Here is a 27305-nt window from a genome sequence, read left to right as displayed (position 1 = left end):
ACTAGTAAGAACTCGAGCAGGTCAGTGAGGTATCACAGGGATGGTAAATGGGAAAAACTTGTCCTTTAGTGTTAGTGCAGAGATTGCTGTGCCTGCTGGACAAGTTAATTTTAATTTTACTCTGAAGTTTTCTATTTATGCCACCCATGGTTACTATTTTAACTTCGTGACCTCGAAGCAGCCAGTTTTAAGTCTTCAAAGTTTTTAGCTCATTGGTGGCCTCTTCACTTTAATGTCTGTTCCAGCTTTGGTTTGGGGCACTATGTAGGATACTTGAGGTGATAAATAATTGCTTTACTAGCCAGTTCGCTGATAGAGCCTCTCGTCAGCAGAGGAAGTCGTTGTTGTTATCCCATTTCTAATAGAGAAAAGACACAAAATATGAAGACGTAACTCAGGGTTAGCCAGCAGAACTGGACAAACAGAATGAGGGAACTGGATTTTGTGAACCCATTAGGTTACATTGCTTCTCTTAAATTTGTCTTTGTGTTTACAGGAACTGGTGGGAAGCAGAAGCCTCCCACTCCGTGCCCAGTTGGTCACTACTGCCCACCAGGCACAAAGCACCCGATGCAGCACAAGTGTGCCCCGGGCACCTGGAGCAACAGGACAAGCCTGACCTCAGAAGAGGAATGCTTTCCGTGCCCCGCGGGCTGGTTTTGTGTTGGAGGAGCCCGTAGCCCTACTGGGATGTGTAGCTCAGGGCACTACTGCCCTCAAGGTAGGCAGCTTTTTGCAGGAATGAAGGAGACTTGCTTTATTTCTGTCTTTGGAATTTTTGTGGACTCTGATAAAGTCAGGTGCTGGCTTTATCAACATATTTTTTCAATGTAGAGTTGGATAGAAAACTCTGCATTCTCTATAGTCAATGCTGTAAACCCATACTGTTTGAACTGAGCATCTTTGTGTCATTATTTTCTTTCTCTTAATTTGGAAAGAATTAAAATGCACAATCAAGTGTCTGATACAAGCACAACTCTAAATTTGAAACTTCTTGCAAATACATATTTAAATATGAATTTACATCTAACTCATGTAAATATTTAACAGCAATAAAGAACAGGGGGTCCTACTGCCTTCTGTCTTCGAGGCTATATTAAGTATTAGGATGGTTCTGTCCTCTCTTTTTTGGAAAGGTACATGGAGGGGCACGCAGCACCCCTGTCCTGCAGGAACATACAGCCCCAGGCTGGGCAATGGCAGAGTGGGAGATTGCATTGCCTGCCCCGCGGGAGCTTTCTGCACCAGCGGGACCTCCAAGCCAGTTCCGTGCCCACTGTGAGTGAACTACACACACTGCAGTCGTATTTCTGCATGACGTTTCAGAACACTTCTGATTTTAAGTAGTATCTTTTGCAAGTTCCTTTCACATTCCATGTTACTGCATGGTCCGGGCAAGTTTTTCCTGAATCAGACTCTTGGCTCCAGAGATTGTACATTACCTCTATGAAAAGACTTAAGAAAGCAGACCAGAGGTGCACTGTGCTTTTCCTGGTCACTTTGCTGCTATTCGTGGCACTCCCTTCTGTTGTGTTTTCTCCTGCAGAGGAACCTATCGCACGGAATATGGTGCAAAAGTGGCTGCAGATTGCATCCCTTGTCCTGCGGGGTATTACTGCCCTGAGCTTGGCACTGTTACTCCTCGAACATGTGGTGCTGGCAACTTCTCAGTAAGTAACAATAATTTTATCCTGGCATCTTGTTCAACATAAGGGCTGAATTTTGACAGAAAGAGAGCTTCAAGGGGAGGTTGAGCCTTTGAGTACCTCGAAGGAGGCACTCCTTGTGTGATGAGTCTGAGTGTTTGGGGTGGTAGAATGTGCACAGTTCATTTCTTGATGTGGCAAGCAGTAACACCCCTTAACTACCAAGTTCTTTGCATGTTCCCTCTTTAGGGCCATGGTCAGTCTCTTTGTTCGGACTGTCCAGAAGGTACATTCTGCAATGAGACAGGCCTGACTGCACCCCAGGATTGTCCCAAAGGGCATTTTTGCTTGGCTGGAAGTTCTTTGCCTCTCCCATGTCCAGTGGTAAGAATCAGATACAGACTTGTTTTTCAATCAGTGATTTTCAGCAGGCTCCCGGTCCCTTGGCAGGGCGCACTTACCAGGTCTCTTGTTGTGCAGGGCACTTATACGGATGTGGTCGGAGCAGGTTCATGCAAGCCCTGCCCAGCAGGCATGTACTGCAGTGTGGCTGCTCTGACTGAGCCAGAGGGACGTTGCCAGGCTGGATACTACTGCATTCAGGGTTCCAGCAGCTCCTCACCTGTGAGTACTGAATATCTCACATTGCTTCAGACCTTTTGGCACTACAGAAGTTTTCATAAACCATATTAATTTTATTCTCCTTGCTTCAGGTAGGGCTTCCATTTGGAGATCTTTGCCCACAAGGGCATTATTGCCCTGCTGGCACGAGACACCCAAAAGAGCTGCCATGCCCTGCTGGCACCTGGAATGGACAGCGAGGAGCCCAGGATGCCACATGGTGCCTGCCTTGTACCCCTGGGTTTTTCTGCAATATGTCTGGCCAAGATGCTCCGGTAGGACTTTGTGCACAAGGTGAGACAAAGCCAGAACTTCTCTAGCTGCTTAGAAATTTATTTGGTTTTGAATGGGAGACGAGACTCAAACACTTTCTGCTTTAAGGCTATTACTGCACAGGAAGGACAAAGACTGCAAAGCCAGAAGATGGTATCACTGGAGATCTCTGTCCTCGAGGACATTTCTGCCCTGCAGGCTCAGCAGCACCTTCTCCCTGTCCCAGTGGAGAATACAGTAATGCAACAGGTTAGAAACTGGATCTTTGCAAATTCAGTGTGATTTGGGGGTGATAGAAACACAGATGGTATCTTTTGTCTGTGTTCTAGAATGCCTTGATAGCCTCTGGCCATTATGAGCAGTCAGTATTTGGTTTTTCTGGAAGAGGGTAGACTGCTGGTTTTTTCCTGGTGTCACATGGGGAAAATATTTCACCTCTGTGCAGCCCACGTATTAGGATTGTAACAGTGAAACTCAGTGTGCAGAAAGCTAGTAGGCAATTAACCAGATTTCCTTGCTGTTCTGCCTGCCACCTGATGGTGGGATGTGGAGGTTAATTCCCGTATTTCCTTTACAGGTCAAGACAAATGCTTTCCTTGTCCTGCTGGGTTTCACTGTTCAAAAGGACTAAGACGTCGCTGTCCTCCCGGATTCTATTGCCCTCAGAAAACTGGAAGCAGTTTTTATCCTTGTCCCCCTGGGACTTACAACCCTTCCTATGGACTCACCCACGCAGAAAGGTGTCAGCAGTGCCCTGCAGGTGAGGAAATGACCGAGTATTCCGACTGTCTGAGTAGGACAGTGTTTAAGAGGGTGATCTCTCTTGTGTATCTCTTTTCCTAATCCTCTGGTGTGTGTTTCACTGTTAGGAAACGCAAACATAAAAATACACAGTCCAAGGAGGTGCCTTGTCCCTCTGATTGTGTCCCTCAATGAGCCATGGGGTTTTTTGAGGCTCTGCAGAAGAGTTTAATTTACACTTGGCATTTCCCAAAGGAGCATGATCTGAGTTGGAATGTGGTTTTGTCCCAGTAGTGCTGATGCTGAGGGATTTGCTTTCTCAAAGTCTTCCCCTTTGCCTTCCAATGAGTGCATGCAGCACAGTGGCCCTTCTGTTTTCTCTTCCAGTTTACTGATAAATCTTTTCCCTCTGTGGTGTTCCAGGAATGTTCTGTGGAGAATGGGGATTATCCTCTCCAAGTGGTCCCTGTTGGCCAGGATTCTTCTGCACAGCAGGTATTGAATTTAGTGTTCACATGGCAAAAAGAGAAATGAAGAAGTAGGAAGCTGCACCCCTTCAGAAATTGTTTTTTGTCCATTCTCTGTGCAACCTCTCCCAGGGTTTTACTGCAGGGAGTGCCAGTATAGTCCTGAGTGAAGCTATGTGACAGGCTTACACTCGGTCACATCAGAAGTTTCTCAAGTACTTGTGGTACTTGCTGTTTATTATTCCATTCTGGTGTAAATTTTTTAGCTTTATTGTAATACGTAATAATCAGCTGTTCTCTTCTTCCAGCTATGGGAATGTTTCTTTAGGCATGGAGGACAGACTTGCCTGTGAATAGCAACCCATATCATTCAGGATACCTTTTTTATGTTTTCCTCATGTAGGAGCAAGCGTCCCAAACCCTAATGGATTCACAAACACGAGCACTGGTGGCCCATGCCCACCAGGACACTTCTGCCCCGCTGGCACAAGTATCCCACAGCAGTGCCCCGTGGGTACTTACTCAGACAGGTAGGCTTCCTCCTTCTGCTGATGCTCATTTTTATTTTCTTTTTCTTCTTGGTTTCTTCCTGAGTCTTTTAAGCAAGAAAGCGCAGTTCAGGAGAGCTCGTTGGAAGACACACCTTTGCATTGATCATAAAAGCGTAATGGCTGTTTTCGTTTGTCCAGAGGTGTAGGCATCTGCCTACATCTGCCTGCTGAACTTGCACACTTGCTAACCGAAAGCCTGCTCTGCCCTCACCAGGCTCTACAACCAGCACAACTCCAGCTGCACAGTGTGTCCCTCTGGCTATTACTGCAGCTCTGCTGGCCTCACGGCACCCTCAGGACCCTGCTTAGCGGGGTTCTACTGCCTCTCTGGAGCTTCCTCACCATCGCCACTTGGTAAGCTTGGTGTTTTCATCTACCTGTGTCCAATAAGTAGGGGTTTTGGCAACTTTAAAAAAAAATGTGGTTAGGTCCCTTTGTTAGCATTGTCTCTCCCTTTATTGACCATGTCTTCTGCTTTCTGTGTCCTAGGTATATGGGAGAAAGGAGGCCCTTGTCCTGTGAGCCACTTCTGCCCAGAAGGAACCAGCTTGCCCTTACCCTGCCTTGCAGGGACTTACAACAATCTCACAAGACAAGCTGCGTGCTTCCCTTGTGCTGCAGGCTACTACTGCCCAGAAAATACCACCAGCTACAGTACGAATCCTTGCCCGGCTGGCTTTTACTGCCCCAAAGGTGAGATGGGTCCAGGGGACAAGGCAATCCATTGGCCAGGCTGAAACATCCTTTTTCTTAAAGTCAAGAAGTGATGTCTGTGAACAAAATGTTTGTTAGGCTGGTTCTTCACAGAAAAAAAAACCCAATATTTTGAACAATAGATATGGCTATGGCTTAACCCCTTCACATACAAGCTAAACAGTGTCCAGAGACTGTCTCAGCCATGAAACTGTGGAGATCAGCAATGAGATAAACTGCAAAAGATGATATTAAGTGATACAGCAGGATCAATAGCCAAGATAGTATTTGTAGTCCATGAAAGATTCTTCCTCTCTTTATTCCAAAGGAACCAGGTTTGCTACTGAGTTTCCCTGTCCCCGGGGCTACTATAACCCCGATCCCATGACACAGAGCTTGGATAGCTGCTTGCCCTGTCCACCCGGGCGCTACTGCGGGAGGGAGAGCTTGACAGCCACCTCGGGCAAGTGCGATGCAGGTGAGTCTGGGTCTGTTTGGCTGTCGTCTTGGACTGCACTTGGGGGCAGTATGTTTGGGAGGCGATGCTTGTATCTCGCAGCTTTTACCGCAACCTTTCCAGTCTGAATTGGATGCTGTGTCCGTAAAGCAAAAATACTGAATTTAAGGTTTTAAGATCTCTCATTTTCTTTGCTGATGTGGTATTAAATAAAATCATCATTGCGTGTTCTGTTACGTGGACAAATATGCCATGATGGTGTTTAACTTTGGTGATATTAGCCTGTCTCATATTCTGTGTTTTTATGGTTGTGCCATGCAGATGTTACATGCAAACCATCCCAGCTGGTTTATTTATGATAATTTCTGGGGCTCTGTTATTCCTAGAGCTTCTCAATCATGTTTTCTGTTCTCAGGTTGGTTTTGCATCTCAGCTGCTTGGACCTCACAGCCTTTTGATCTGGATAACTACACGAGTGCCAACTGCCTCTGTCCAGCCACTGCCACCGGAGGGAAGTGCGTAGCTGGTTTCTACTGCCCCGAAGGAAGCCCAGAGCCTCTTCCTTGCCCTCCAGGCTTTTACTGCAATTCTTCAGGTTAGTGTGTTTGGACAACAGAAGTTTTGAGGGCAGTTAAAATAAAGGGATGGTGTGGACAAGGAAATGTTTGCTATTGAAGAACTCATTAGAGGACTGTAAAGCTATGTTCTGCTCCTGGCTGATAAACCTGACTTTGCCCAGAGTTCACTGTGTGACCTAAAGTGAGTCACTTTGCCTCTGTAGCCTTTAGAGATTCTTTGTGTTCATTTTAAAGATTTTTACAAACTATCTTCGGTAAGTTTAATGAAAGAGTCAGATCACGGTGTTTTATTCAGCAAAGATTCAAGCAGCTTGTGTTCTAGGACTTCTTCTTTTCTTGTTTACCTCTTAGTGGAAAGACACAAACCCTTCAGCGCCTTGTGTAAAGGTGATCCTAAAACACTGTTTAGGCCTTTAGCTGTCTGGTAATCAGTTGTGTAAGTAAATATTGGAGACTGTAGATCGAACTTTTAAATAAGAGAGCTAGTCACAGGCTAGGAGACTCTGAAATCATTGTGATAACAAGGCTGGTCTGGTTTGTTTAGTCCAGAAACTGTGATTTCTCTAATGCCGTTGCCTTATTTGACGTGACGTTTCCTTTCTTTAGGACTCTCTTCCCCAAGCGGTCATTGTTTGCCTGGATATTACTGCACTTCAAAGGCACGGATGCCCAGTCCTGTTAATGATGAGACAGGCGGCCTCTGCCCAGCAGGCCACTACTGCCCAGCAGGCAGCAGCAAGCCAGAGCCATGTCCCACGGGCACCTTTCTACCTCAGTCTGGGATGGTTTACCGCAACGCCTGTCTGCCCTGCCCTGGGGGCAAGTTCTGCCAAGGAGAAGGCCTGGCCAGCGTTTCTGGTGCGTATTGCGTGTGTCTAACATCTTTTTTTCTCTTCTAGTTTGGATTTTTTATGTCTTTTTTTTTTTTTTTCTTAAACCTAATGCTGAAACTTTTCTTTCTTGTAGGAACATGTTACGCTGGGTATTTCTGTGATCTTGAATCCACACAGCCAGATCATAAGCATTGTCCCCCTGGCTTTTACTGTCCTGAAGGCTCTGAATTGCCAGTCCCATGCAGCCCAGGAAGCTTCAACTCTGACAGTGGAAAATGGCAGTCAGCAGACTGTCAGCGCTGCCCGGCTGGATTCTTCTGCAGTGGTGAGTCTCTGCTGGTGTGTTCGGGAACTGGAGGGTTACACAATGCGAGTCAAGATGGACATGCACTACAGCTTTATTTCTTGCAAGCTTGTCTGTAGCAGATATAGGAAGAACAAGCCCAGTAGGTGCCACACATCATCTTTGGTTAGTGACGGTTTCTGCAGGATGTACACTAAGTGCTCTGAATCATTTGTCTTCCAAAACCTCACAGAATCACAGAATATTAGGGGTTGGAAGGGACCTCAAAAGATCATCTAGTCCACCTCTATTGGTTTCTCTCAGTAGCACTCTCAGGTCACCCATAACAATTCTTGCTATTACACCTTCTTTCTTCCTTGGCTCAGCCACTTCTTTTAGATGTCTTCTATGTCTTTGGCCTCTTGGGGAAACAAAATATCCTGGCAAACAAGCACTTGGTACTGGCCAGCAGCCAGTGTCTCTGCTCTGAGCAGCTGCTCCTTCTCGGTGGTTCTCACCATCTGTCTGTACAAGATGTTTATTTGCTCACCCCAACACTGAAATATTTGCGGTCACACTGACAGTAGCAGGCTCACCCATCACCTTCCATGAGACAAAGAGGCTTTTCCTTTCTCTGAGTCTTCCTGTAAGACTTAGTGGAACAACAGAAAAAAAGAGATTCTGAATGCTGTAACTTCCTTTCTTCTGATAAGGTTCTGCAAAGTCAGTATTACATGGATTGGACTGGACAGGCAAATGCATCAGTTTCTGCAAGAATGGAAGCCAAAACATTTTTCAAGGAAGATGAGATTGCAGGTGGACAAGTAGGCTGAAGACAAACCTTTCTCCTATCTTGGGAAAGAAACTCCATGCCCGGGAAAATATAAGCAATGCAGATATCCCTGTGTGGCAGGTCGTGTAAGCAACAAAAGAAAACAGACCTCTGTATCTGAGCTAGTTTTCTGTACTCCTTCTGTAGGAAGGAAGAGAAAGAGGCACTCCTGTCATGCAATTTATCTTTCTCATTGCACATGTCTGCCTTAGGATTAAATGAATTGCACTTGAAGTGCAGTTCCTCTGGAAGTGCTATTTCTCTCCAATTACTGCAACGGGAATCTGAACAACTAAATCAGAAGTCTGCACAATGAGTCCCATGTCCTGGGTCTGGCTGAGCTAATAGGGGAGGAAGGCTGACAGTAGTGATAGAGAATGACATTGCCTGTCACCTCTTGTAATATGTGCTGAGGAAGATGCTGTTCTTTGTATCCTAGGTTCTGGAGCGCGTGCTCCTGAGCTGTGCCCTGCTGGGTACTTCTGTCTGCCAGGTACCAACTTCAGTACAGAGCATCCCTGCCCCAAGGGGACCTTTGGCCCCAGGACTGGTGCTGCTAGCGAGTCAGACTGTGAGCCCTGCCCAGCAGGTAAGTACAGACTTGGCACAGGAAATCCAGGGATGTACGTAGGAAAACTGAGGGAAATATGACTTCTTCCTTCATGTTTTTGACTCCTCCACTGATCTTCTGTGCCGACCCTCACACTGAGATTGCTTTTCTGTTCATTTTAGGCATGTATTGTGCAGCACCAGGTCTATCACAGCCTTCTGGATTTTGCTATTCAGGTTATCATTGTGCTGAAGGAGCTATCAGCCCAGCCCCCTTCCAGCACAGGGTGAGTGAGTGCCAGACAGCACAGTAAACCTAGTGACCTGGGGACAAGCACTGATCTGTCACAATCCCATAGCTGCTGATGTGACATTTTCCAAGCATTACTGCTCTGGTGGAGTTGCTCATGCCTTTTACTGCTGCCCTCGAGAACTCCTCAGATGGAGTGACATGCTGCTCTTAATGCCTGCTGGAGTATGTTGCTGCCTGCTAATACATTCTGGCCAGAGCTCTGTTTCTGGGGATTGCACTGGAGTGTGCTGTCTAATATCTCCTCCAAAAGATGGCATCAGGGACAGGATAACCACACCTCAACAGCCAGTGCCCTTTTTATGCCACCCGAGGTGTAAATCTTCTTTTGGTAACACTTTTTCTTTCCTTCTCTGTATTCTTCTGTTACAGGTGGAATCTTCCAACCTTGATCTGCCTGGCAATGACATCTGTCCTGCAGGGCACTTCTGCCCCAGTGGTACTGGGTATCCTGTGCCCTGTCCTCCTGGAACCCTCTCCACCCTCGTGGGGCTGCAGGCAGAGGAGCAGTGCCAGCCCTGCCCAGCCGGACGGTATTGCAGCGGGGCAGGATTGGCTGATCTGGCCCAGACGTCGCCGTGTAACGCAGGGTGCGGTGAGACAGTCGCTTGTTAATGGGAAAATACAGCCGGCAAGTTGGCTCTAGGTTATAGTAGAGGGACATCCAAACTGAAAGATACTGGGCCTGAATATCTCTTGTCAAATATCTTTCATGCAAATATTTGTATTCAAGATGAATTAAACTGCAAAGACTTTGTTCTTAGCTCATAGTGTCAGTTATACAGCATCTGCTTGGTGATCTCAGTAAAGTTTTAGAGCCATTCCTTTTCCATTTATGTTTGCCTGACATTCTGTCCCAACCTTCTAACGTTTTTTCACTGTTTTCACCCTAAGTTTAGTGTTACAAATCCCTTATTTAGCCTCATAATCACCCTTCTTGAGCATTTGACCTTGGCATCCTTTTTCCCTTTCAGTATTTTATCTCTTCTCTCACAGGGTGATGCAATAACCAGTGACAAAGGAGCGTTTCTAGCCAGCAAAATACAAGCAAATGATGCCGTTAGCAATGTTTGTCCATCTTGTCAATATGCCTCATAGCAAGAGGTTACAAAAGCAAAACCTTCCTTTTATTTTATCTGTGAAAGAGCATCTTAGAAGTTATTTCACTATAGCACTACGAGATTTCACGGGGAAAGATTTCTGATAGCAGATGGCTCTTGAATCTAGTGGAGAAAAGTCACAAATTTGGCTAGAAGTCGAAGCTGAGCTTAGAATACAAGTAAGACCTACATTTGGAATGACTAAAAATAATGAGCCACAAAAACAGTCTTCCTGGCAATAAGAGGAATTTACCACTTCCTATTTGAATTTTAAGCCCTCCTAAAAATTCATTTGACCCTAGAAAGCTGTTACAGCCTGGCTGTAAGAGTATCAAGGTTTTCTGGGCTGGGTGTTAATGGATATTACAGGATTATAAATGTCCCTCAGCTTCCAAAATCTGTGGAGTTCTTGCCCTCCAACAGGGTACAATTTGTGCTATGCCCAGCTTGCTTTTCAACATCTCTGCCATGTAGCATCCATCACTTCTCATAGCCTGCTCTTCAGTCTGAATAGGTCTTGCTTCCAGGCAAAAAACCCCGCAGCTTTGCTGTTCTTTTGCTCAGGGATGTTGCTTTTGCACTCAAGTCATTTGCTTTAAGGATTAGGGATTGTTTCTTCTTCACAAACTACATCCTTTGAATGCTTGTTTGCAGCATGAGATGGGATCATGGCTCTCATTTCCTTGTTGCTTAGCTCTTATGAACCATAGCAGGTTTTGTATTTCCTCATCTTTATTTGTTGTGAGGGTGTAGGAGGGAAGTGGTAGAGAGAAGAGTCGATGATGGCATTAAAACAAAGGCTTACAAAAAGACTGGGGATAAAAGGAGGCTAAGCAAAGTCAGCAGGAACTGAACACTTGGGCTTTGTGCTTTGAAGTAAAAAAAACCCCAACTTTTCATTTTCAAAGGCTTTTCCTTCTAGAATGAGAACACTTTCCAGTCAGCTTGGTGCAGAAAAGCCTCTTACCAGGCTTTTCAAGTGGGCACTAAATTACTGATGCAGGAGGGAAAGTTGTAAGCAAAACTGAAGTAAAGACTGTTTTTTCAAGGGATGTGTTTTAAAGTGCTCATCCCTGGTTCTCGCTAAGTGACTCCTCCATCTATTACCTCTGAATAGGGTTGTTTAAGGTCTGAATTCTCTCTCTACAGGTATGTTTGCCTGGAAGGAAACTCTGCTCCCTGCCCTGCTGATGGGATTCATGGATACAGATGTCCCAGTGGCTTCTACTGTCCTGCGGGCGCTGGGCTGGAGCTGCCGTGTGAGCCTGGCACGTTCAGCCCTGTGCCTGGGGCAAGTGTCTGCCTCCCTTGCCCTGCTGGCATGGCCTGCAGCAGCACGGCCACTGTGCAGCCCTTCAGCTGCCCCAGAGGTGAGCAGTGCGTGCGTGCAGCAAAAACCCAAAGCACAAATGGGAAAGGGGCACAGTGGATGCCTGCACAGCTCTTTCTGGCTGAGCCACAGCAGTGGTTCAGTCTAAGGGGTGGGTATTTGCCATTAGTTTAGCAAGCTCAGCATCCCCACCTCTTTCTCCTTGTTTTTATTGAGCCTGTCTCATTCATTTCTCTCATTGTACAGGCTACTATTGTCCGGTTCGCACTGCGGTCCCTCTGCCGTGCCCCGAGGGGACGCTGAACGCCTTGGAGGGGGCATTGGCCCCCACTGCCTGCAAGCTGTGCCCAGTGGGGAGGTACTGCAGAGGAGATGCCAACTGGGAACCTGACGGTGAGTTTGGTTAGTGCCACAGCACCCGCAACAGAGAGGTTGGTGATTCAGGGGTGAGGGATGCAGGGAAGTAGAAAACATAGCTCAGTGAACAGAGGTAGTAACGGATATTGGAGGGCACCCTTCTAACCTTTGTCTGTGCCTGTCAGTCATTTCTATGTTTCGTTCTTTTAACTGAGCATTTGGCTTGGATATTACTTTTAGGTTACTTCATTACTTTCCTTGTTTCCCTTAGTTTCTTTTGCTTTCTCTTTCTTTGCTTTTCACCCTTTTATTGCTCTTCTTTCTGTCCTAAATCCTTCCCCTCACTTTTAAGCACATAGTAATTGTCACTGGGCCAAAATGCAAAGGTTAGGCACATGAAGAGGGGCAGAACTCTTTCCATAGAAAACAAAATATGTAGAACCAGTTAGAGAAGTGAGAAGGTAAGCAAATGCCAGATGACATCAACACAAGTAAAGAAAGTTATAGAGACCAAAGCTTCATGGGAAGGCAAACCAAACGTGAACGGCCCAGGATATCAGCAATGATAAAACAGGACAAGGATGGGCTTTGGCTTCTCTGAGTTATCTGCCTCCTTCTACGGGTTTGAGAAGGTGTCTCTACACTGCCCATGGTGCCATGGGCTGGTGATTGTGACCCCGTCTGTTCTCCCGTGGCAGGTCTGTGTTCCGCTGGATATTACTGTGAAGGAGGAGCCACCGATGCTGTTCCGCAGGGCACACCTGCATTCCCACTCAGTGGGCCCTGCCCTCGTGGGCATTATTGTCCAGAGGGTACTCATTTTCCAGTTGCCTGCCCAGTTGGGACCCTGAACAATGGCACAGGTGAGTGTGACTTCTCCCACAGGTTTCTCCTGTGGTCCCCAGGAATGGGAGACTTCATTGCCGGTAGCCATGGTGAGGTGTTGGTATGCTCAGCCAGGCCTGATGGTGGCAATGTTATATATTGATACAAGTGCTGATGATGTGCACTTTTGTCTCCCATGCTCATTGGCGTTGACTTTTGGTTTCCTCCTCAGGTGGTACCTCCCCAGAGAGCTGCGTACCATGCTATCCTGGGTCTTTCTGCGCTAGCGTTGGTTTGAGTTACCCAACAGGACCTTGTGCTGAGGGATTTTACTGCCCAGCAAACTTCAGCTCCGTCAGCCCCACAGCATTCCTCTGCCCTAAGGTATTGCTTAGTGACAGCAACGCATTGAAAGAGATGGCTCTCAGCTCTGGGCAGAACGTGTTTGTTTTCTGCAGTGGCAAAGGGTTACATGTGCCTGATTGAAATGTGGATTACATCCACACAGAATGTTGCCCTAGGCTTTGGTACTTCTGGGATTCACCCTTTACACAGACCCTGAGTTTGCCACCATCACCATGCAATCCTCTTCCTTCTCTGTCACTGCCAGGGTCACTTCTGCCGGTCAGGGGCAGCCCACCCAACGCCATGCCCTGCCGGGGAGTACCAGCCCGCCAGGGGCTCTGCGTCCTGTGTTCTGTGCCAGAGAGGATTCTACTGCCAGGAGCTGGTGACAGGAGACCCGAAGCGCTGCCCACCGCATTCTTATTGTCCTACAGGTACACTGAGACTTGTGCACCAAGGATTCTGCTGTTGTGTGCCTCACTGTGATCCCACAGTTGTGCAAACCTAATGTGTGTCTTCCTGTAGGCCAAGTGCTGAGGATGTGGCAAAGTTGCTCCCTTGCTTTCTGGGAGTCATTTGTTACGCTGTGATATGGTTCTAGAGTCTTGTCAGATCACAACAGTCTTCCTGGGGTTTTTTATTGTCTCTGTCATCTCCCTTTCAGGCACACGGGTTCCTCTCACATGTCCTGAAGGCACCTTCACTCCTGCAAACATGTCCGGCCTCTGGAATGAGAAGGAATGCCTGCCTTGCTTACCTGGGCACTACTGCAGGTGATGATTCATTTCAGTCTGGCATTTTTTCACTTTGTCTTAAGCAGTTTGGCATCCTTGTTTTGTGCTGATAAGCCAGTGCTGAGTTCCTCCCAGTTTCTCTACCACGTAAAAAGAAAAGAAATGTGAATATAAGCTTAGATACGGCTATTGGGTACAGAGATGTTGGATCTGTGGATTTTGGGAGGCATCTCAAAGCGGTGTGACATCATTGTGATGGTACAAAGAAGCATCTGAGAGAGACAGTAGGTAGCATTTGTGAAAACATGGAAATAATCCAGAAAGTCCAGCCTGGTGCAAAGTGATTCACAATTTCAAAGCAATTTGCCCATATTCATGGAATTTGAGCTCAAAAGTGCCTGGCTTGGTCCAGCAATTTGCATGTTTTTCTAAGTGAAAAAAAGGGTCTGTTTTCTTTATTTTCTTTTTCATATCAGTGTAAGAACTTTGTTTTTGTTGCAGACTTCACAGAGTTTGTAGCATCAGTACTCACTCTGCCTCTGCACCGGGTCATTAGCAGTAAGTCGTTTATAAATCCTTCCTGTGCTCTCTGCTGCAGGCATGGGCGGCTGCAGGGCCGGTGTGCTGCTGGGTACTTCTGCCTTGCTGGGAGCTCTCAGTCTACTCCGCAGGGCCACAGCTTCTCCTGGCGCTTCCTCTCTGGGTGCCGCTGGGGTCAGATGTGCGCAGGGCTGTGTCCTGCAGGTAAGTGAGAACCTCAGTAGTATTTCAAGTATAGGATCTGTTATCTTGCAAGATATATTGTGATTCTTTCTTTGAAGTTGTCATTGCTCATTGGGTTCCTCTGTTTTTACATCTTTTTTACATCTCTTTCCTGTCCATTTCTATAGGCTTTTACTGCCCAGAGGGATCTGAGGTGCCTACACCATGTCCTGCCAATACTATTAGAGATGTGCCAGGGGCTGTGACAAGAGAAGAGTGCTTGCCCTGTCCACCAGGCAATTGGTGCAAAGCAGGTTGGAACCTGGGGGTAAAGAGTGAGTGGAGGGAATGGGAGTTGCTTTTCAGAGGAGTTGTATGTACCCCTGAGTGTGGTGAGGCTGGTTTTGATACCAGATGCTGCATTGTGGAACAGCCCTGGCAGTAGGACACGCTGTCTCTAGTGATGAGTTCTAGTGTAGACAGAGAAAAGAGACATTTAATACTATTGAGAATGTAGGAGAGCCTGAGATCAGAACCAGTCTCCAAATATCCCTGTGTGCCATCTGGATTGTGGAGGTGCATTGTGCACCTATGTGCAGTACTTTAGGAGGGACCCAGGGAGAATGCAGAAGAAAGATTTCCCAATTGCAATGAGAAGATGACTCCTGAAAGCCCTGCTCTCTGCTTGTTAGGGGATCCAGAGGTGTATCCATGTCCACCAGGACATTATTGCTTCGGAGGCAGTGGCAGTGACAACAGCAGTCTCTTGGCACCTCAGAAATGCCCTCCACAAACGTATCGCAAGCACCCAGGAGCTCAGAGTCTGACAGATTGCCAGCCATGTCCTCCGGGCTACCGCTGCCCTTTATCAGGTAAGTGCCAGGTGAAAGACAACACCTTTCCACCTCTAGAGCTGATTACAAAGCTCCCTAAGATGAGGTAGGGAAAAGGAGAGGTAACTCTAGTTCACAGCAAAATAAGAGCCCTTCTCTAAAATGCCTCCTGGTTCCCTTTCTTTATTCGTTTCTCTTCCTAACAGGTCTGACCAGGTTTGAGGATTATCCATGTCCCCCTGGATACTGGTGTCCTGGTAAAGGAGACGCCTTCCTTTGTCCAGCTGGCACTTCCAGGATCCAACCTGGTGCAAAAGCACTGCAAGAGTGTGATCCCTGTTCACCTGGATACTATTGTCCGGACCCAGCACAGACAGGACTGCCTAACACCCAAGGAGTACCTTGTAAACCCGGCTATGAATGCCCAGCAGGTGACATGATCATACTCCTTTGTTTTCTTTATTTCCAGCCATTTCTGAGTCTAGATGGCTGAACAGTGCGCAGCACGCACAGCCAGTGCATTTAGCAGTGACTATAATCCCATTCTTGCAGCAGCCCTCCTGGGAAGTGGTCACCAATAGAGTGGCTTTAGAAGTGGATCTATTCCATTACTCTGAAGCCTTTTCATGGCCTTTGAATTCCCATCTCGTGTTTCTCCACCCTCCTTTCCTGTTCTTACTTAGCTGGGGTTCCCAAAGGAAATGGTCTGTTCCTGGGAAAGGAACACATATCTTTCATCATCCAAGGCTAGCATGCTAAATCACAAACTGGTTCCCAACAGATCTGTGCCCTTTTATGAGCAATAAGAAAAGTGTAGTTTTTATGGACAGTCACACTTAATAAAGCGCCCCAGCACATGCTCTCCTGTTCTTGGAATGTCATATAATCAATCGCTGTTTCCCATTTTTTCCACCAGGTTCAGTAAATCCAAAGCCTTGCAGGCCTGGCTTATACTGTGATGCTCACACAGCCGTGCCTTCCCTGTGCCCTGCTGGGTATTACTGTCCTGAAGGATCGGCAACATACAACAGTCCTGAGCAGCTGTGAGTACCCAGCATTTTGGTGCAGCCAGCTTTAAGTTTCTGAAAACTCCAAATATTGTGAAATGTGCCTGGGATAAAACCTGAGTTAATGCTTCAACCATGGTCTTTGTGCATTGCGCAGAAGCAAAGGTATCTTTGTGATTATGATTGTGGGTTTGGTGACTGCTAAGACTGAAGAGGGTGATTTGTGTTTTCTACTAGTTAGCTTGAGCCTGGAACCAGATGAGAACCGTTTTTCATTTTGCCCTCAGTCTATACTGATTGTTGAATCCAAAAATCAAAACACTTTCAGAGACTTTTCTTCTCTTTTACGGCCTTGTTTCACCTTCCAGGTGCGTGTTTCCCTACTTCTGTCCCCCGGGCAGTGCCCATCCGCTGCCTTGTGAAGGGGGGTACATGGCCCTCAGCTTGCCTGGTCCAAGGGATTCATTTGAGAAATTCTGCAGGATCTGCGGTGCAGGCACCTATCGCAGTGACTCTCTCATCATGGCACCCTGCCAGCCCTGCCCAGCCGGCTTCATCTGCCCACAAGGTAAATGGAACTGCCGTGGAGGAGTGGGGCAAGAAATAGCAGCCTAAATTGTAACCAGAAAGTTTTAAGTTCTATGTGGACAAAGCTCTCAGTCCTCTACAGTTAAAAATCTCCAGTGTGGGCTGTCACATCAGTTTGTGGAACATGTATTGTGGTAGGTTCTTATGAGAGTTTAGAGGGTCAAGAGTGGTTTGGATGTTGGTGTCCTGTCTCTTAGGGGGTGACCTCTCAGGCCCTTGCAAGCCTTGTTTTCTCTAATTCTTTGACTTAGCTGAGAGGCCTAGAGTTAATGTGTCACCAGAAGTAGAAGAGTGAACCTGGGGGTTCCAGGTTTGCTGTGTGACAGCCAGCACTGCTTGGATCCTGCTGGGCTAGGATGCAGGAGTAGTTTTACAAGCATTTGAAAGTCTCTCTTGGCTGAGATGCAACGTTAAGTTCTCTGATGTGTTCACTCCTGCTGGAGAACGTGGATGAGATCATGCCTAGCCACTCTTGCCACTGGATTTGTCCAGTGAAGTAGATGGGACAAAGAAATAAAGATTTACTTTGAAATATAAATACATTAAATTGAAAAATGTTGAATGTTGATTAACTTTATATATACCTACATATGTATTTATTTATTAGTTTATGTATATTGATGTGTGTATATGCATAACTGGAAAAAGTAAGTGATCTCTGCCTGTCTCTTAGCACTTGCTTGATTCCTTAAGCAGTGTCCGCTTTCTCCAGGCAGTGAGAGTTACCACAAGAAGCCTTGTCCCAGTGGCCATTACTGCCCTCCCCTGACACCTGCCCCTCTGCCCTGTCCCCCGGGCACCCACGGGAGCCGCAGCTTCGCAAAGCACATAGAGGATTGCCAGGCCTGTCCTGCCGGCTCCTTCAATCACCTTCCTGCTCAGACTGCTTGTTTCCCCTGTGGCAGCTCTTCTTCCTCTCAGCCCGGTGAGTTGCGGTTTATGAGTGAAACTCTCACCTCTGTTAAGAGAATAAAAAGAAATGCAGTTCCAGCATGTGTTTTCACAATGGACCACAATCAGGGTATTCCCTACCCTGATTACCACTCTAAATCCAGCCTCTTCTCTAAGGCGCTACCAGCTGTACCTGCCATGGGCTGAACCGGGCATTCCAGCAGTCAGACGCCTCCTGCATCTGCCGGGCAGGTTATGTGTACTACGACGAGAGAGGCAAGAAGGATCCTGACAGCAACAGCGATCAGGACTGCCGACCTCAGGTGAGATTTGGCTTCCAAACACATTTGTTGCACGACATGCAGGAGAGAGAGTGTGAATTTAGTGCTTTAGACCCTGTCTCGGGCTGTGAGCTCAGTTCTCTGGGCTGCTGCAGACACAAGCAAGGCCTTTAACTGTTTTGCTTGAGATCCTTGACCCTTCCTTGTAGGACAGTGGCACTTGTCTTTACCAGAATCTTGTGAGGCTAAGTTCATAAGGGCTGGAGGCAAAGGATGCTTACATGTAAATTCCAGATGCTGGAATTCAAACCTCCGTATTGTTACTATGGAGTTTCTCATCAGACCTGCTTGAGGCATTTAGATGAGACATGAAATTGTTGTGATCTTTCTTCCATGCTTTCCAAGTTGTCATGTATCAGCCACGGTTGGATTACCTTTGTGTTGAGCGTCAGTAGTGCGGGTGGGGGAGGAAGAGGATTTCAGAGATGCTGCATCTCAGTCCAAGTGCTAGAGCTTGTCTTGTTTCACACACTGGATGGGTGTTGTTCTTCCAGGTGGATGAGCTCTGTGCTCCTGGAGAGGTCCGGCTGGCATCTACGCGCCAGTGCATTTTTCCTGAGCGATATGACTGTTTTCCTTCTTGTGGGCCTGCGGGTGGAGAGATCCATGCAGAGCTGGGCATGTAAGTGTTGGCCTAGCCTCTCATTTAGAAGCACTTCACAAGTAGTTCTGACCGCCTGCGTTACCGATCCCATGAGGTCATTCCAAGGTAGGGCTGTGGGAAGTGTTTTTGAGAAACTTTCCATGACTGAAGTTTCTTTCTGTGGAGATACCAGCCCTCAGTCCTCATTCATTTGCCTTATTCTTCTGCCTGGAGACTATGCCTGAGTTTTCAGCATTACCTAGAGCTTTTGCATGCTTGGGTGGAGACACGAGAACCAACTCTGAACGACAAGGTGAGGCTAGGCAGAGCTCCCATTTTCTGAGGCGGACCTTTTCCGCTTACCTCAAGTTGAGCACCTAAAGTGGATCTGTTAGATTTAGACCAGAACTGAGAAAATGAATCCTCATTTCCTCACCCTACCCATGCCTTTAATGCTGATTAAAATGTTTAAACTAGTTCTTGTCACATAATGCTACTTTTTTCTCTTTGTGAATGAACTTCTGCATTGCAAAATCTTCTCATGGCATGGATTGCACAGAAATCTAGTGTGTTAAAATTATGCTTTGTTCCTTTCAGACAATTTCTTAAAGCAGAACTTTAGGGAGGGATGCACAATGCTCTGTTACAGGACTGAGGCTGATCTCTATTAACAGAGACCAACAGAGGCCTGTTGGATAGTGGGGTACCACAGTTTGGCCTTTCCCATGCACTGAATAGCAGACACAGTACTGGATGAGATGGACTGTGAGTTTCCTTTACCCTCTTTTCCATGGATATAGAGTAGGCCCACTTCATTGTGTAGATTGTAGGATACTGGAGCTAGCCTGACCATCAGTATGTTGTAGCTGTTTGCTTGGAGATCATGAGTAACCAACACCTTGTGTCCGCTTTACAGATGTCACTGCAAGCAATATGTCTCTGCCGAGGAGCTCTGCGACCAGCTGTGTTTGCTGAGAGCCCCACACATCTCCTTGGGATTCGGCATCAACAGAGAGCTGCTTCTGCGGATGAACGAAGGAGAAGTGAGGGTAAGTCTGGCATGGGGGGCTGCGTTCTCAGTGTGCAGGTCTGAGTCCGGGCTTGATTGTGTCAGTGACCAGTGCTCCCCTCTGCTTTTTAATAGGAGGTGGCAAACGTTCTGGGCCCAGATGAACATGTGCAGAAAAGCCAGCGGGTGCATTTGGTTCTGTTTAGTCCCAGCGGAGTGCTAGGCTTCATTGTCTCCAGCACAGATGTTCTGGATGCATTTCTCACAGGTAAGGCTTGAGAGCCCCTGAGAGTGAACCTCAGTTCCAGTCAGACTAAGCTGTCCATTTCCTTTCAAGTTGGCAAAGCAAGCGGACAGCAAGTCGACACAGAGGGAATTTATTGTTAGACACTCCAAACCATTTACAAAGCAGGGAGAAATCCCATTATATCCTGTGGAATTTATTCTGGTCTGTTCTGTTGCCTGTGGCAGGAGATTTTTCATCAAACCAGCTGCTGCAGAAAGGCCGTCGGGTCCAGAGGACTTCTTCCAAAGATAGCCATGCCTTGCCCCTCGTTCCTAACCCAGTAGTATGTTTGGAAGCAGGAGACACAATCCTTTTCCAACTTAGCATCAATTCTCATGGTGAGTGTTGTTTGGGTCTTTGTGTTCTTTACAAATATATGTGTCTAGACCCGTTCAGAGCAATGACTCCGCGTTTGGTAGTACTGCATGTGTGAGCACATTCCTTCACCTCCCTGTCTCTCTTGCCTTCAGGGGATTCCAGAAGTTTGGTCAAGGCTCTGCCAGTGACTTACCTGGTGTTTTTTGCTTTTTTGACTATATATCTGTAGATAGCAATAAAATTTTTCCTTTGTTAGAAAGTTTAAGTCTTAGTTGAGCAGTAATGCATACCTCAATTAGATGAGTTGACACTGCATCACTCTATAAAAGAAATGCAGTTACATAGTTCTTTGCCAGGCTGGTGTCAGCTGTCCTAACTGAAGCGGGTCAGAGTTGCTGATGCTCTGCTGAACTGTTCCCAGATCGTGCATCCAGCCATTACCCTGTTTATCAGAAGCAGCATCTGTATAACAGCAATCCCAGCTGGGATTTTGGACCCTTCCGAAGGCTAGACCACCTCATCCAGGAGACTCACCTCAACATCTCCTGGTAATACCTGGTGTGATTAATAGTGCATGTGTTATGGGTAGGACTCGAGAGTGAGTCTTTCACAGAATCAGTGGGTCCTTGGCAGTGAGCAGTACATGAAAATGCCAGAGGTGGATGTGTTCAAGTCCGTGCATTTAACTATCATCACAGCTGGAAGCTAAAGGAAGCTCAGATCACCCATTGCCCGCCTTATTTCTCCCTTTTAGGTTTGCCCATGTTTTCCTGGAGTCTGGAACGTATGTTTTCAGTGATAGGACCATTCAGGAACACTTTCTGATTGTGACTGTGAATGAAGCCCATGTGGGCTGTGACCCCAGAAATGTGTCCTTCCAGCCCTCTTCCCTGTTCCAGCTGGCCAAACATGGGGTTTTGAAGCAACAGGATCTGAACTTGGCTCCTAACTGGGCTGCTATCACAGGTACAGCCAAAACACTCTGATACCTACCTTGAATTTTGATGCTTAACCACCACCTTTTTGTAACTCTTTGCGTGTGTTTCTCACTTCTTGCCATCACTCTTGGCTTCACCAGTGGTGCTCTTTGTTCTGGGCTTCCTAATTGTGGTGCTGACAACCCTGGCGATAGTGCTCCAGCCCGCTGTCCCCATCATCAGCCCCCTGAAGAACTGGAAGCCACGATGGAGGAGCTTGGGCGAGCCACATATCCCACCAGAGTACATCCTCCTTAAAGACAGGTAAAGCACCTTTGCGTGGGCAGGTGTCAGGAGCTCAGACCTTGGCAGCACAAAGCACGTCCTACTGCAGTTACTGACTCCCTGGGTCACCAATGCTGGACTTCTTGCCAGCTTTACAGTTTCTTGGTATTGCCCAGGAGTTCCCCAACAGTATTCTAGCTTTCTTCCAGTGTAGTGTATAGCAACTATCTCTTGTCTTCTGCACAGAGCACTATTGCCTGAATTACCTGCTCTAGGCTTCCCCTGCATGTTTTGACTTCACAATCTAGATAGAAACCTATCCTTCTGTTTGAACTTAGGCTGGTGATACTGCAGTATCTGATTTTACTGGGAAGAGTGACATGCTCTTCACTATCTTCTGTCATTTCCCCTAGCCTTCAGTTCTATCAGATGGTTGGTCCTCGTGGTTCTGGACAAGATGCTGACTCTGGAGAGAAAGGAGCTGCGCATAATGAAGGTGAAGTGCTGTGCCAACCCCAGGTGTTCTCCCATTGACTTCTTACCACCTACTCCACATTCTGTTGTCTCCTGTTAACTCTCTAGTTCGATACCTGCTCACCGAGAAGTTTGTACACACAAGGCCACATGAGCAGTTTAGCTGCTAGGTACTCGCATGTTTATGCACGTTTACTCACACGCACCTCACACGCTTCCATTCTAGATTTCTCAGATCTCTTCAGCTGGGGAGAGTAACTGCCCATCACTGGAATAGGTTAGTGTTTTCTTCCTTAGGAGTTAGGAGGGCAAGTGGCCAGCCCTGACAAGTTCTTTAAAGCAACAGCAGGTTCAAGTGACTATTGAGGAAAACAAAGATCTTTAAAAATATTTCCTGGGGCTCTCCAGTTGGCTGTTCTGTTCTCTGAAGGCACATGACTCATGGGCCTTGATTACCTTCTGGGGATGACCTCATCTTGGGAATATCAGGATGTTCACAGGGTACAGCAAGTCCAGAGCCCAGCAGATGGCACCATCTAGTGATGCTGAGAACAGCTCACCGAGAAGTAGCACCCTGACAGTTTACTGGACAAGTTAGGATTTGATAGTAACAGTCTGTCATCCTCCCCCTCGCTAAGGAACAAGACCTTCTCTTACATCTCTTGCCTTGTCCATTTTCCTTCTTCACAGTACACAAAGTGCTGTTGCCTCCTGTGGACAGGCAGGGCCCCTTCTGGGAAATAAATTAGAATAGACTTGTGGCCAGTGGTTAAGTGTGAGAATTACCTTGTATTTCAGAAGAGCGTTTTGCACTGAGGGTTCTGGAGGATTTCAGTGTTCGCACCCTGTATGATAAGCTGGAAGATCAGAATTTGCACCTGGCATCTCAACTGGCAAAGCACAGGATGGATGTGTTGGTGTTTTACAATGGAATCAGGCAGCAGATTCAAAGTCTCACGGTCAGTGCAAAGAAACAGTTGGGGGAAGGGAGTCTTGGAAATGTGACGTTTGTGAGATAAATGGTTCCTTTGAAGTGACTGTTTACTGAGGGATCGGTCTTGCTCCTTTCGGTGCCTTATTTTGGAATAAAATGGTTATGCTAATATCTGTTTTGATATGAGCAGCAGAATGTGGAATGGGTGGATTGTGTGGCTTGCAGGGTGTAATGGTGCTGTTTTCTGTGAACAGGACATGGTGCAAGCCCTGGACTCTGAAAACCTGAAAGTCTTCGCCAGGCAACGGATTCGTGGCCATAAACCTACAGACAGCAGCCAGGCAGCAGCGCACGTTGAACAACGTGATGAACGCTGTGTGAACAGCAACAACTTCCAAGCAGGTGAGAGAACCGGAGTGCAGAGCAAGGGAAAAGCAGAGTGTAAGGGTAGCATCAGTGGAACAGTTAGAAACCAAGTGTGGATCATACGCATGAGAAGACATCCCAGTGTCTTCCAGTGTTGTTGTAGTTCTGTAAGAGCTGACAGCCTGTCTTCATGTGAGTTCAATGAGAAGACAGGTCTGGCAGCTTAGGAACAGGTAAGCACTGAGCTATTTAGAAATGTTACAGCATGAGGCATCCTGGAGCCATCTTGTGGAATTTCCAAAGAAAGGTTCCTGCTCTTGCTTGTGCTCTGGAGATAATTACAGTTCTTTGTGTGGTTCTGTACAAGTCCGTTTAAATTGCTTGTCGGGTTCATTAGGTGCTTCGTGGCAAGAGGCAGCAGAGTTAATGAAAGCTCTGGAAATGCTGCTTGAGAACGCACTGAACAAGAACGTAGCTGTGAAACGAGCGGTGGAGCAGAAGCTTCAAGGACAAGATGCAGTGGCAGTTGTACCCTCACTGGACAGTGAAAATAAACCAAAAGTGGAAGGGCAGGTGAGTTGCAGATGTCTGTTGTTGGACCATCGCTTACCTTTCTGCTGGTTTTTCCACTTGTCCTTTATTTAACTCTTGGGCCCTTTTTATCACACAGGATCATGAGCTGCCTCAGCAATGTGAGCTCTTCAGTGAGAAAGGTGCTTTTTTCAGCTTCCCTGGACATGAAGAACACGGTAAGGACAGTGACTTTGTTGTGGGTGCCGTGGGTGCTTTTCAGAGATCACAGTAGAAGACTGATTTAGTGAAGTCTAGGTTGGGAGAGGGTACGCATGTTTGCTAACAGAGCAAATGTATAATTACTTTTTCCCATTTGTGCTGTTTCTTGCTTTCACATAAATTTCTTTGCTGAGGTGTACAAATGAAATTTCCCCGGTTCAGGAAAGCCATTCCTACCTCCTCTATTCCTCTGTAAGAGGAAAGTCAAGGAACTTGGTCCCCTCAGACCCTTTACGCCTATATATTAAGCAACTAGAAGACATTTGGTTTCATTATACTAATTAAATGCTAATATGGAGAGGTCAGGAAGATTCTGTACCATCAGTTCTGTGATCCTCGGAGCCTCTGGGCAGGCATTCTCTCTGCTCAGTGCAGTATTTCCTTTTGGCATAATGTATGTTGCGGTCATTCAGCCATGAAGAACCTCTTCTTCCTTTAGGATTAAGTGTGCCCTCCTGTTTTCTTCACATTTAGATCTCCACTTGGCTTATCTGACTGAGTTGGAAGGCCTGATCGCAGCTTCCCCCCTTGCCAAGATGCTATGTGAGGTCAAGCAAGCTTTGCTGAATCTGCAACAACCTTCAGACTGTGTTAACGCAGGTAACAAATCTGTTTCCCCGTGGTGGGTGGGATATAAGATGGGGCGAGAGGAGCTGTCTCTCTTCCTTGGTGCCTTGGTGCAGACAAATTCCTGATATCGAGCTGCAGGTCGATAAGAAGATTTCACCAGAAGGTGAATAAGCAGAGCAAAGTGCTTGACTAATTTACATTTGTTAGACTTGTTTCCTTCTTTCTCTCAGCAGGTACTTACACAGAGGATTTTTGTTTCCTATGAATTAATTTATTAGAGCTTTTCTGTTAATCATAAGAGATTCCTGGGGAAAATGTTGTTATCCAGCCAAGATCTTTGACCTTAGGAAGCAATTTACCAGAATAAGGTGACTGGGTCTCTTCATGTGTACAGACTTAGAGCAATAAATAAAGCAAGGGTTAAGATAAGCAGGTTTTCTTCTGAGCTGAACATTGTCCTCAAGCACTTGCTGAATTTTTAGACTGCAGTGCTTAGAGTTTGGAATTATTAATGGTGTGGTTTTGGTGTAATTATGGGTGGATCATTTGGATCATTATTTTGGAATTCAGATGCAGTGAGCCTTGCAAGGCCTGTCTGTGGTATCGGTGAGCACTCTGCTGCTTGCTCTGCAGTCACTGAGTCGGGGTGCAGTGCGAGCAGTAGATCCCATCCTGGCGTTTCACCCACTGGACTGGGCTGCCTTAGCGGTGACATTAGCAGTCCCTCGGTGCTGTCCGCTGAAATTGCGCTCTGCTTTTGTTTTGAATTTCTGTAACAGACAGCAAACACGAACCAAGTGTGGGGAGCTCAGCCCTCTTCTGAGCTGCTGGAATCTTGGGCCACAAAGAGGGATGAAGCTCTGCTGCTGGAAATAAAGAGGAGCTGCATAGCCTAGAGGATTGAAGATACAGAAGCAGAACTATGTCATCTTCTGCAAACTAAAACCTGCTCATTTCCTTGAAGAACTTAGCTTATCCTTGGCAATGGCCGAAAGTGGATTGCGGGAGAGCGTATGTGTCTGCAGACAGAGCTGCAGTGTGTCGGAATAGATCTGCATTTAGTTACAGATGTACTTGGTCAAATATGTAGTGAATAATCCATACCGCGTTTGCTTAATCTGGTTGAAATACTTTCACACTTGTTTGGATTATCAATAATTGGTGTGCTTGAGAAGGAAGCTGTGGTTCTTGACATTGTTTACTAATTTTATAGTTTCTGTGGTTAAGTCAGTAAAGCAGAAAACATGGAAGACCACGGGTGGCTTAACAGCACCTACTTATCCATACGTTCTGTGTGGCCTTCATGATCTCTGATAGGAAGGATATTTCTGAGGGTTTTTGAGTATAGTTTAGAGCCATACTTCTAAGCCTTGCCTACCATCTCTACATTGCATTTGCATGTTTTCAATACACTTATGTTGATCTTGTAAGGTCTACTGGCAGAGGCCTTCAGAACTCCTGGAGATGTGATTTTTGAGCAAAGAGTACACTTCAAGAATTGTCTGTGGTGCTAACTGCAGGAATCAGTGTAGCTGCTGGTGTCCAGTGCTCTGGGAGCCTCATCTTTAAACTGAAGATATCCTTTCCACCATTCTTATTCTTTCGGCCTGTCTGTACGATGCCAAGAGAGCCTGGCTGTGAAGTGTGCTTTGCCTCTGTGGAACGAGAGTGGAATCGGAACACCTGCTCCATCTTTCTGTACAATGTTCCTTCTCTCCAGGAGAAGTGCAGCAATGTAAAATTTCTTGCCCGTGAGCCAGCACGGTACCTCAGCAACCCCCACAGGTAGGCTTCAGCCAACTGTTTCCAACAGCAAAGCATATTTATTCTCTTCTCATCGCAATATTTACTGAATTGCTTATGTGTGAAGAGGTTTGTGAACCCACTCCTTCCTGGTTCCTATACACTAATCTGTGTTTACTTCTGTCTTTGTGTAACCATAGTGGGTACTGAGAGGGAGAGAATTCAGTGCCCAGGAGACAAGACAGAAGCTCTTAGTTTCGATTCCACTAGCTGGTGCATCCAGAGGAACTGCAAGATCTTTTGCCCTTGTGTACTCATTTCAGTGGTTCCAAAACCAAAAGGTTTGGTTTGGTTCCTCTGCACCTTCACCTTGTCTCCCCAGGTACGTACTGACACTTTGAAGGGACTTCCAGGAGCATTTTAGGAAGCGAAATGTACGTACAGCCAAACACTACCAAACACCTGTGGGTGACTCTCTGTGATTGCATGTTCTAGAATATAGTAGTGAAAAAACTGTCATTGCTCTCCTCATTGCTTGCTTTTTTAGGTTCTCAGCAGGGATGTTTATAACAATACTACACATTGGTAAACATCTCCAGTGATTGCTGACTCTGGAACTTCCACATGTACCCAGGCAGGTGATAAAGTTATCTCTGTGACTAGTGGTTGCAGGTTATATTTGTAGAAGGCAGAGTGGAATGCAGTAGTAAATAAAATGTATCAAATTTTTCATTGTAATGGTTTTCCAATAAAAAATGTTTTTGTTTTAGATCGAAACAAAGATATGTATATGCAATTTTGCTAGACGCTTTCTTATTTCCCCACTGTGGGTTTCTTAACAAGCACGCTGCAGTTTTAAGTAAACATTTTTGAGTTTCAAAATGTTTTGGGTCTTTTTTTTCATCACAAAACCAAAGAATATCAATGAAAGACGGGAGTTTCACACAGTGTTTCTTTTCATACTCTGTTAGTAGGTCCTTGGAAAGGAAAGAACAAATAAAAAGAGGAGTGGTGCAACCATTGATTTTGTTCTGGTTCTCAAGTATTTACTGTTTGATAGCTCTTTTTCCAGTGCTCTGTGGAATCTTCTGGAAGTCCAGCACTGTCTGGAGTAGCTGTAAAGTCCCCTGACATTGGGAAG

At 46.4% G+C, this 27305-nt stretch overlaps 1 protein-coding gene across 2 annotated transcripts; it reads left to right on the top strand.

The window, feature by feature from the left end:
* The first annotated feature begins 1931 nt into the window (after positions 1 to 1931).
* On the top strand, positions 1932 to 26945 carry LOC136111387 (uncharacterized). Of its 2 annotated transcripts, XM_071798785.1 has the most exons (44): positions 1932 to 2030; positions 2127 to 2270; positions 2360 to 2561; positions 2649 to 2789; positions 3118 to 3300; positions 3705 to 3776; positions 4152 to 4278; positions 4514 to 4653; positions 4789 to 4992; positions 5321 to 5470; positions 5865 to 6044; positions 6634 to 6885; positions 6994 to 7185; positions 8415 to 8564; positions 8708 to 8811; positions 9207 to 9424; positions 11084 to 11304; positions 11511 to 11657; positions 12320 to 12484; positions 12679 to 12830; positions 13057 to 13225; positions 13456 to 13564; positions 14124 to 14269; positions 14416 to 14541; positions 14920 to 15099; positions 15267 to 15491; positions 15977 to 16103; positions 16436 to 16635; positions 17368 to 17580; positions 17724 to 17869; positions 18382 to 18509; positions 19387 to 19519; positions 19615 to 19747; positions 19951 to 20103; positions 20505 to 20631; positions 20838 to 21049; positions 21162 to 21324; positions 21699 to 21781; positions 22558 to 22718; positions 22948 to 23095; positions 23457 to 23632; positions 23730 to 23808; positions 24326 to 24451; positions 25201 to 26945. In XM_071798785.1, the coding sequence occupies exons 2-44, from the start codon at positions 2181 to 2183 to the stop codon at positions 25242 to 25244; spliced, it is 6597 nt and encodes a 2198-aa protein (XP_071654886.1). In that variant the 5' UTR covers positions 1932 to 2030; positions 2127 to 2180; the 3' UTR covers positions 25245 to 26945. The 2 variants fall into 2 exon arrangements, with proteins under 2 accessions (XP_071654886.1, XP_071654887.1); XM_071798786.1 differs by lacking the exons at positions 20505 to 20631; positions 21162 to 21324; positions 21699 to 21781; ... (4 more) ...; positions 24326 to 24451; positions 25201 to 26945 and having other exon boundaries at positions 20838 to 21034.
* The last annotated feature ends 360 nt before the right edge of the window (positions 26946 to 27305 follow it).

This window comes from Patagioenas fasciata, chromosome 24, assembly GCF_037038585.1.
Source record: "Patagioenas fasciata isolate bPatFas1 chromosome 24, bPatFas1.hap1, whole genome shotgun sequence".
Taxonomy (NCBI): Eukaryota; Metazoa; Chordata; class Aves; order Columbiformes; family Columbidae; genus Patagioenas; species Patagioenas fasciata.
Note: the sequence above shows the minus strand (reverse complement) of the source record. Positions and strands in the feature narration are given on the sequence as shown.